General features: G+C 51.1%; 1 protein-coding gene across 1 annotated transcript in view; it reads right to left on the bottom strand.

Moving 5' to 3' along the window:
* Positions 1-4,230, bottom strand: part of NGEF (neuronal guanine nucleotide exchange factor) — a 33,856-nt gene extending 29,626 nt beyond the window's left edge. Inside the window, exons 1-2 of the mRNA XM_081261694.1 lie at positions 3,559-4,230; positions 2,720-2,862 (exon numbers count right to left, since the gene is read on the bottom strand). Coding sequence (XP_081117820.1) covers positions 2,720-2,862; positions 3,559-3,662 — 247 coding nt within the window. The 5' untranslated portion in view covers positions 3,663-4,230. The remainder of the gene's footprint in view (positions 1-2,719; positions 2,863-3,558) is intronic.
* Positions 4,231-10,297: the final 6,067 nt, after the last annotated feature.

A 10,297-nucleotide genomic window follows, 5' to 3' on the forward strand; every position in this document is an offset into this window, starting at 1 on the left:
TATTATAACTACTTTTCATAATCTTTTGTTTTTTGTTTGCATTAAATTCAGATTACTGTATAATCTAATTCAGACCACCAAATACAGTAGATTTATATGAGGAACTACATGTTATCTGAGAACTCGCTGTACTCAGAGTATTGCATTTAAAATTTTTTTTTGCAGTGCTGGGGATCAAACCAGGGCCTCACATGTGCTAGACAAATGCTCTACCATTCAGCTGTGCCTCAGCTCAACGTGTTGTGAATATAGCATGTATTCCTATTTTATATTTGTATGTTTAGTAAGCACAACTTTATATGGAAGTTAATTTTCCCTTTTGTAAATCCTTTTAATTTACAAAAGCTTGCACTTGGTATCACATGCATGTGGAATAGGAGGGCTCAGTTCCAACTCTTATTAAAAGATGTAAACCAGGTTGGCTGGAGAAGGAGGGTGAGTCCCCAGCTCCTTTGGCCAAAGCCTCCTGAGTCATTTCAAATCCCTCCTCCTGAAGAGGATTCCTTTTTATTTCATTCTTCAAATACAATTTGAAGGGTAGGGAATCAAATATGATTTAGTGAGCCATTCTATGTGCCGAGCATAGACAATCTCTCTCTCTCTCTCTCTCTCTCTCTCTCTCTCTCTCTCTCTCACTCACACACACACACACACACACACCACTCCAGGGGCTCGGGCTGTGTGATCTCTGGGGCCACAGCCACTGTGACGACAGCTGTGTACTCTAGTGTGCAGTCACTAAACATTCTGTGTAACCTGAGTGGTGGCCACTGCAAAATCCAAAACACAGTCTACAAAATGCAAACAAACTCATTCCACTTTCTGTCCCCTGGATTTCACTCTGCCCTCAGGACCCTGCGACCTTTCCTGACACCTGGTGAAGAATCCTGTCACTCACATAGCCGAGGGCAGCCGGGCTGGGGAAGGGACCTGCATGGCACAGCCACTGAGTCTCCAATGAAGACTGAGATGACATGGGACAGCTCTGTGCTGTCCCTCGCCCATCCATGGAGACCTACGGGAAACAGGGAAAGATGCTCCCCTGACACCAGCACATATGCAGAAGGGGCTGTGGGGGAAAGGCTCAGAACCTCAGTGTCTCTGCTGTCTGTCAGGTGAGGAAACTTGGGCCCATGATGGGCAGACAGAAGACTCAGGGGCCCGGACTCCAGCTTGGAGCTTCTGCAGCTCCAGGGGAAGTGCTCGGCCTCCTGGGAACAGATGGGGGCTTTGGCCCCTCCCCACCCTAATTCCTTCCTGGTCATGGCCCTGATCCTAGCCACAGAAGAGCCCCTCCAAGAGGGTAGAAGCCAAAGTTTCCATCATATGCTGAGGCAGAGGTGGCTCTCCTCATACAAAAGACCATGTGGCATAGCACTGGGAAAATCTTTGTTGCAAAATCAGGATTTCTGCCAGACGCAGTGGTGCACACCTATAATCCCAGTGGTTCAGGAAGCCGAGTCAGGAGGATCACAAGTTTGAGGCCAGCCTCACAATTTAGTGAGGCCCTAGGCAACCCAGTGAGACCCTGTCTCTAAATAAAATAAAAAAAAAGAGCTGGGGATATGGCTTAGTGGTTAAGAGCCCCTGTGTTTGAAATCAGGCATCAGTTTCAGATTAGCCCCTCTCCACTTCCTCAGCCAACAAAATGAAAAGCCCCCACCGTGCCCCCACCCCAACCTGACGTACAGGGTGCCACAGGAGACAAACTTCTGGGAGTCAGAGCAGCCTAACAGCACGCAGTGCACACTCCACCCCCTCAGCTTCACAGGGGCTCGCTCCTCTCACGGTTGGATTAGAAAGCTCCCTGTCAGCCAGGAGTGGGGGCTGCCTGAAAAGCCTCCCAAATGCCAGGTCTCCTATAGGGACAGAAGCTCCATTTCCACTCTGAGGGCACATTGTGTCTGTTCAGTGATTGGGATTAAAGGACAATAATGATATATTATTTAGACAAGAAAATTTCCAAATTCAGAATTTTTATTTTAACAAGTAGTCTGCTCTAATCACATCGAAGAATATTTTCTAAGCAGCCAGTACCACTTTCAGATGAACGGAAACTACAGGTCCATTCACTGGTGCCCCTGGTGATGATATGAGAACTAGCCTGATGTCACAAGCAATTTCTTAGTGCAATGCACGGAGTTCTTTGGACACTGTCTCAGCCCCCTTTGTGAATTCTCCTATAGGAGCTGGACATACATGCTGCTCCTTGGGTGTCTCCCCAGAGCCATATTCCAGGAGAGGTTTCCCTTCCTTATTCAAGGGCTTCTGGGGCTCCCTCTTTCTCTACTTTCCCTTTCCTGGCTTGCAAAGTCCCTGGCCATCAGCCTGGCTCTGCCCAGGCGGGCCCTCCACACACCTCCCTCTCTGTTCCAACTCTGGGCCTACGCCCTGTTCTTCCCAAGCCCCTCCCTGCCTGGAGCGCAAGGAAGGCTCACTCTGCAGGGTCCAGCAGTACTGGTTCACCTCTTCTCTTTCTGGCAGAAATGACTGAAGAGAGCCCTTGCTCAGGAGAGTTGGGCCAAGCAGAGTCAGCAAGATAGAAATCCATTTGCTAAATTAGCTCAATGGTACAGCACTAATAAGATGAGGCAGTTGTGCTTATGGACCATTCAGAACCAAAGATATCAAAAACCTCATCCCACGGGCCAAGAGACCTCAGAGTCCACCTGGCACCCACTTTCTTAAACAAAACTCTGTCTCAACCAAGGACACCCACCTATTTGTTCGATGAGGTTTCTCCAGGAGTCGGCAGGAATGGGATGGATCATCTGCAGGGCCTCGGTGAGGGTGGTGGGGCTGTCCGCCAGGGCTGGGCACTCCTCGGGTGTGGTCCCATTTCCCGGGGTGGAGGATGACTCGCTGCCAGAGAGGGAGGACCACAAGGCTGGTTATTTTTAAGCAACACACACCTTGGCCGGCTTGCCAGAGGCGTCTTCACAATCGGCTGCAGGCCAGTTGCACCCTGCCTCAGGCCGTCCAGGCCACAGCAGCCACTGCCCGTCCCAGCAGGGTGGACCCAAAGGCCCTTTTTGTCCTGCACCAGGGCGCGACGGGGTGATTCATTCCCACACTAGACCGCCCAAACCTTCATGTTTTTCGAGCTCTTGGGCAGGCGTCGGAAACTTGGCGCGCCCTGCTCCCGCGCTCGGTGGCGCCGATGGTCGCCCGACGGGTCCGGCGGCCAGGAGGCCACCTTTCGCCCCTCGCGGTCATGCAGCCCCCAGTCCCTTTCGTCCCCGATCCTTCAGTCCCAGGGCCACTAAGGGCGGAGAGGGAATCCATGCGGTACGCGCACGCCCAGGGCGTCCGGGGCGAAGGCACTGGAGGCGATCTTGGGGAGCAACTGGGGTGCCAGCGGCCGGGACACGGAAGCTGCCCTACTCCGACCAGATGCCTGCCCGACGAGGGCCCGGGTAGGAGTGGGGGGCGGCGGGAGCCCGTGGGCCGGGAATTGGGGATAGGCCTTGCCAGTCGGTGTCCGTCGCTGGGGGAGCAAGCAGGGAAGGAAGCATACGGGGCCAGCGCGCGGGAACCGGGATGGCCACCGGTCCTCACCTGCCGGGCAGGTGTCCCGCCGAATCGCGCGCGTCGCTCTCCGAGGTGGAGCTGTCGTGGTCCACAGCGCAGGCGGCGCTGAAGGCTGCAGCCAGCAGCTCCATGGGGGCCGGCGGCGGGGCGGGAGCCGGGGCCGGTGGGGGGCCGCGCTGGGGGCCCGGGCTGGGCCGGGGGCGACGCGCGGGCTCTGGAGTGAGGTCGCAGCGCGCGCGGCTGGAGCCGGAGCTGCCGCCGCCGCCACCGCCGCTGTCGAGCGCTCCCGCGGGCGCGCGCGCGCCTGGAGGCTCCGGGGGTTGCCACGGCAACGGGGGGAGGCGGGAGGGGCGCGCGCGGCGGGGGCGAGGCCCGGTTGCTGAGGGGCGGGGGCGCTCAGGCCGGGCGCGACTCGGGCCCAGCGGCACCAACTGCGGCGGGGACCTCGCGCCTCTCCGCGCCTCTCTCCAGCCGGCGACCGCTTCTAGCCGGGAGAGAGCGAGGGTAGACTGGGGGTCCGCGAGCGGCGCCTCCGCCGGCCCGCCCCTCGCTTGCGGTGGTCGCAGCTCGGCCGGGCGTTCCTGGAAGGTGCGGGCGAGGTGACCCTCTGCCCCGAGTACTCTCGAACCGCCGCCTTGGCCACGCCGGGCACCCTGGGCAGGCTAGCGGCTGGTCGACCTGCCTCTGCCGCCCGGAGCCCGGCCTCGGGGAATGTGTCCTCGCTGGAAGTGCCTCCTTCTGTTCCCTGTTGGAGGCACACACTCGGGTCTTACAGGACCCCCGCACGATGGCTCCTGACACTTAGAGTGGGAAGGGAGTAGCGCGGAGACCTGTCCCCTGCGGGTCTCGCTGCAGGACCATCTGCTCTTAGTGACCCGGAGACCCTGGCGGGACAGGGTTGGGTTTGGGAGAAACGAAGTGCGCCAAGACTCTGCCCAGTTTCCCTGTCTAGTCACTTTGACTCTTGGAACCCGCTCCTCCGTTAGCTAGTTCAGTCCGCTCATGGATTCAGAAAGCGAGCAAAACTAGGTGACTGAAAGGAGGAGGAAGCTAAAGTTCCCTCGGCGAGGTCCTGAAGGTCGGCCTGAGACCAGGCAAGCCGCCCCTGCTGCCTGCTCAGAGGTGACCTGGGAAATCTAGAGGGATTCGGTCCTGCACGACACTGGCACATTGGCCAGTATCTTTTCCTGGGAGCAGCCTGCTCCCCTTGTTGTACATCCAGGTAAAGTGGCCTTGATTTGCAGCTAGGACAATTCCAATGCTAATTGTCCGGAGAGGGTAGGGATGGGGTACAGAGAAAAGTAAGGAGAGTCTTCCTTCGCACCTTCCCCTCCACATTGGTTAAAATTAACACAATCCTTTTTTTTTTTTTTTGGCAGACAGTGCTGGTGGGAGGGGTTCAGGTCCTGTCAGTTGGTTGGCTTTCACATATTCCAGCCTGGAATAAGGCAGGTGTTCTGCAGGGAGGGTTGGGCAGGCGCAGGAAAGCAGGAAGCTTAGGCTGAAAGGCCTTTTGCCAGGAAGGGAACTGCCCTTTCCACCCGCTGGCTGATCACCCATGTCCTTGCCTCTTTCATCTTGCCCTGATCCTCCTGTGGGAAGGTATGCTGCAGCTGGCTGAAACCCAGCTCCCAAAGCTGCCACTCAGCTCTCTGTTTTGGGAGGAGCCAGAACCGACAGTTTCGATGCCTTTTGCTCTCAAGGGCTCAGGATATTTGAGAGACACCCATCGGGTCTCTTTCCAAGTCAAGCACCTGCCTTCTGCAATGGTTTTCAGGGAGGCGGGTACCCCCAGCTGATCTCCCTCTCCCTCACATTTTTGTCTACTCACTAGCCTGTCCACTTGGATACCCTTTGTTCAGACTGCCATACCATCGATTGGGTGCCTTGTAAACAACAGGGATTGGTTTCTACAGCTCTGGAGGCTGGAGGTCTGAGATTAGCATGATAACCTGGGCAGGTGCTGGGGAGGACCTCTTGATTTGGAGATGGCTGGCTTCCATGTATTCCATGCAGAGGAATACAGCAGCGTCCTTAGGGAGTCTCTGTGAAACTGCACCTGTCCCGTTTATGAGAGCAAACCTTCGTGACCTAAAACTTCTCAAAGGTCTCAACTCCTAAATACCAACATATTGGAAGTAAGAATTTCAACATATGAATTTTGGGGGACATAAACATTCGGTCCACATTATTCTGTCTGTGCCCTACCATTCATGTCCTTCTTGCATTTATTATACATTCATTCCATTCAAATAAGCCAAAAATATATTTTTTTACTTTAAAAACATATATATATATATATATATATATATAAATTAAATACATATAATATATAATATAAAGTTTGAGACTAAAAATATAGTACATAATATTTAAAAAAAAGGAAAAAAAGGCAGGATAGGAAAAGGTGTGAGGGACACACAGACACACATTGCTAAAAATCTATGGTGGTTTGTCCTAACAAAAATAATATTTCTTTTTCTCTTCTTTTAATTATCATCATGGATCCATTGATTGGGATTTGGGTGGAGAAAATTCAACTGGAGCCAGAAACAGAGGTTACAATCCCAAGAAAGGCTGGGGTAGAAAATGTGACCACAGGGAGGCTTGGCAAATAAGCCGAAAATCTTGACTTGTTCCGACATTAACTCTGAAGTCCAGAGTCTCATCTAAATGTCGTCTACATCAAATATGGGTGAAACTCAAGTATGATTTGTCCTGAGCAATGATCCTCTCCAGCTATGAAGCTCTGAAACCAAACAAGTTATGATATTCTAAAGCACAGAATGGAGGCAAAGAAGAAACAGAGCGTGAGTCCCAGGCAAGCAAAAGAACTTGGTAAGGCGAACTCCACATCTTGAAACTAGGCACCTGCTCTCTGCTCGACAGCCTGCATTCCAGATCCAATGGAGAGATGGTCCCACCTTCAGGGGCCACTTGGGTGGCAATGTTGCCCCCACTGCGTGAGGAGGTGCTGCCCATGCTGTGGTTGGTCCCACCCTTGCCATGCCAAGGTTCTGTGTGTGGTCCACACTGAAGTTCTTTGTTGGGGTGGGGCAAGCCCTTCAAAAAAGAGGTGGAGGCTGCTCTTCCCAGCAGCCAGGAGGCCAGGGAGAACCTGAGAGGTGGTCTCAGCTCTGGTATCTCCTGTCACTCCATGTGCCAATGGCTAACCATGCTCCCTTTGTCCCTAGAGTTCCTCGGAGCAGCCCACCTCTCTTTTGAGTCTGGACTGTTGGAGTCTCTTCTCTCCTGGGTCCTTCTTTGTCTCCTTCCTTTTTCTAAACTATGGGTCCAATTTTGTCCTCTGCCTTTACTTTAGCACTTCTGTTGGAGCCCTGTCACCTGAGGGCAAAGCCCGTCGGCCACTGCACACACCTGTCAGCTTGCGGATGGGCCCTGCCCTGCCTGCTATTCTGAGGTTTTGGCTTCTCCCTACTTTCCCAGGCTCTGTGGATTTTCTAAGTGCTGTGCCCTCCCCTAGGACTCTGCACCCCCCCACCCTGCCAGTGACGACTTCCACCTGAAAAGCTGTCCCCACAGGGCCCTCCCTCTCCTTCATCACAGCCCTCACTGCCTGGCACTGTGAGGAGCACTTTATGGGCCCTGAGTAGGGTCTGCTGGTTTGCATGGCTGTGTCAGCCCTTACGTTCCTGGTGACACTAAATGGAAGCTGTCCCTTCCCCCTTTGCTGCACAAAATATAAAGGATTCAACTTAAAAAAAAATCTGAAAATATCAAACTGAAATTATATATATTAAGGTGAGCACGATAAAAACTTCCAATTGAAAAATAAGCTAAAAATATACCCTTAATTATAAAATTGGTTTAGAAAGTCACTGAGTTCTCAGGCATGTAACCTTAAGCTTAATTCCCATGTTCTATTTTATATCATATTTAGTGCTTATTAGGCAGCCTATTATTAAAATCTCCACTTAACTGACATTTTGCTCTGAATCATTCACAAAATAAAGTACTGAGAAACATTCAAATATTTGTACCTGGCTAGCACATAGTAGGTGCTCTCTAAGTATTAATGGTCTGCCTTTAAAAAGACATACCTAGCTATCTTAGGTATTCAATCTGAGGGATCTACTTCTTGTTTTGGGTTATAAATATTGGCAGCAAAGTGGATTTTTTTTATTTATGTAGCAACCTCAGCTTTCAGGAATCTTTGTTTATAAACTTTTTCTTGATGCTGAGGGAGAATTTCTAGAAGAGGAAGGAAGCTTAGGGATGATCTATTCCAACACTTTGATTTTATAGAAGCAGGATTGAGGGTTAAATGGCAAGTCCAAGATCTGACAGTTGGATAGTAGCTGATTTGGGAACATACGACAGTGAATGAAGACTGCGTTGTGTGGAATAGGAACTGCATGTATGGGTGTGTGTGTGTGTGTATATACATAAATATATACATATACATATATACACACACACTCACACATATGGGCACATATATAAATATATATGTATATATTTATATATACATATACACATTTATGAATCATGTATAGAAAATTATACATAAAAAAGTGCTGGGAAGAAAACCCAGGGTGTTGCCTATGCTAGAAAAATGCTTCCCACTGAGCTGTGCCCCCAGCCCAAGGAACTGCGGATTTCTATCACCCTGTTTTCAGGGTCACATGGTTTGCTAGCAGACTACCAAACGTTAAGATCACTTGTATACTTAATCTCATAGGATAATATCTTGGATTTTTTTTTGGAATTAGAATACTTTCCTCAAATATATATTGTAAACTTATAGAGACAGTCATTTGATAGCTTTTAATTAACTGTGTCTTTTAAATATGCAAGTAGTAGTTTCTGTCACTCTCAAAAGACTTCTAATTGGTTTGGAAATGAACAAAACTAACCCGTGTGGATACAGTAATCTATGGAGGGCCACAGCCTCCAGAGTTGCTTGGACCCCAAAAGCTAGAGGGACAGTGAAGAAAATGACAAGCTGTATCTGAAGGGGAGGACCCTCTCACTGCAGCTCCAAGAAACCGGGAACTCACACTTGATGGGTGAAAAGATTTCACCCCAAGATTGCAACCAATGTTGACAGTGCTCTGTGCATACTGTCACCCACTGCTGCTGGGAAGGCAGCATGGTCCCCGACTTCCGAAGACCTCCAGATGCTGTGTGTGTTGTACTCTCTGGACTGTCCCCTGCCTCTTCTCTCGGCTGAATCTAATTTGGACGCTTCCCTGTAGCCTGCCGTATCTGGAGGATAGCAGCCGTCAGGGGGTTCTGTAAGTCCCAGCAAATGATGACAACTGAGGGTGACATGCAGGCCCCCAAACTCTGCAGCTGTGTCAGTAGTGAGGTGTCTTGGGGCGGTGCCTCCCTTCACAAGCCTCTAGCCTGACCTAGAGTGCAGCGTCACTTTCCTCCCCCCCCCCCCCCCCCCCCGCCTTCTTTCCCCTGTCTCCCCTCCACCCTCTGTCTGTCCTAAACATGGCTGCCAGGTAAATTTTCCTCCAGCATCACTGATCCCAGCATCTGCTACCTTCAGTGACTCCCTAGTGCCTTGTTGGTAACTTATGTTCAATGGAGTTAATGTCCAGTCCAGGCTGGCCCTGCCCAGATGAGAGCGGGTCCCTCCTGTGAGCTCCCATGGCTCTGTTGTCCCCACTCTGAGATTTTTGGGAGCAGCTATGAAAATGTCATTCATCTCCGATCCCCAGCAAGTCTGGGAAAGAGATGGTGCCTCTGCAGACACCGGAGGCCGTGGCTGGGCCTTGCTGTGCACTAGCCCTCCCCACTCTTGGCCTCTTTGATTGACGATGGTGTCTCTTCAGCCGACCTCTTTGGGAACTGGCAGGGAGTGGCTCCGGCCAGGTGCTGCAGGCTGGAGGGAGGCAGCTGTTCTTGTGGTGGTGAGTCTCCAAACCCATTAGACCTGGGTTTAGGGTTTGATGAGGCAAGGAGTGGTTTGTTCTGTTTTTGTCCTTTTTTGACATGGTTGCCATGTGGACAGTTGCACTCTTGGTTAAATGGGGAAAAGGCCAGAGGGTGACGAGATGCAGACAAAGCCCTATCTGGTTTGAGGAGCAATTCGGGCACTGGATGGGTTCAGTGACTCCGAGAAGCAGGCTCATAATCTTAGGGCTTAACTGCCAAATATCTGACATTGCTAGGGTGAGTACATTTTCTGAATAAAAAATAGGTGACCAAGGATTTTTACTCCACTTCCAACATGAGAGGCAGCTTGGAAGATGGGGCTTGGATAGTGAAAATTAGAATTTCCGAAAGCATTTTCATGGTTCATGTGTCCTTAGCAGTGTCCTTAAAAGGCTGGGACAAATGGTGGACATGATCTTAAACTATGAGATGCACACAATTCGTACACTTATGGAACAAATAGAAATGTGTTTCCCAAAATAGCCTCCCCAAAACCCTCACAGATAAGAGGCTGTGATTCGTGTGCCGATCTGAGTCTGGAAAGGGAGGGAGGGCTTAAATACGGATTCTGGAGTATTCCAACCAAGGAGGCTGGAGCACACGGGGCCTGGGGTTGGGGCAGTGGCCAGTGTCATGGATTTTGACCTACAGGAGCATCTGAGGCAGGGCGTACTGAAGGGCTGACGGTTCCCAAAGATGTGGGGGGTGGAATTTAGGGTAAGTAAGATTAAGAGTTGCCTAGGTGCACAGAGTTTATGCTTTAGGCTGTGGCCACGGGGGTTAGAGATTGTTAATCAGAACTCAAAATGTAAACAAAAGACTAGGCACCCCCTCCATCCAATTTATAAACCATTGT

The sequence above is a fragment of the Spermophilus citellus genome (genome assembly GCF_964194105.1).
Source record: "Spermophilus citellus genome assembly, chromosome: 11".
Taxonomy (NCBI): Eukaryota; Metazoa; Chordata; class Mammalia; order Rodentia; family Sciuridae; genus Spermophilus; species Spermophilus citellus.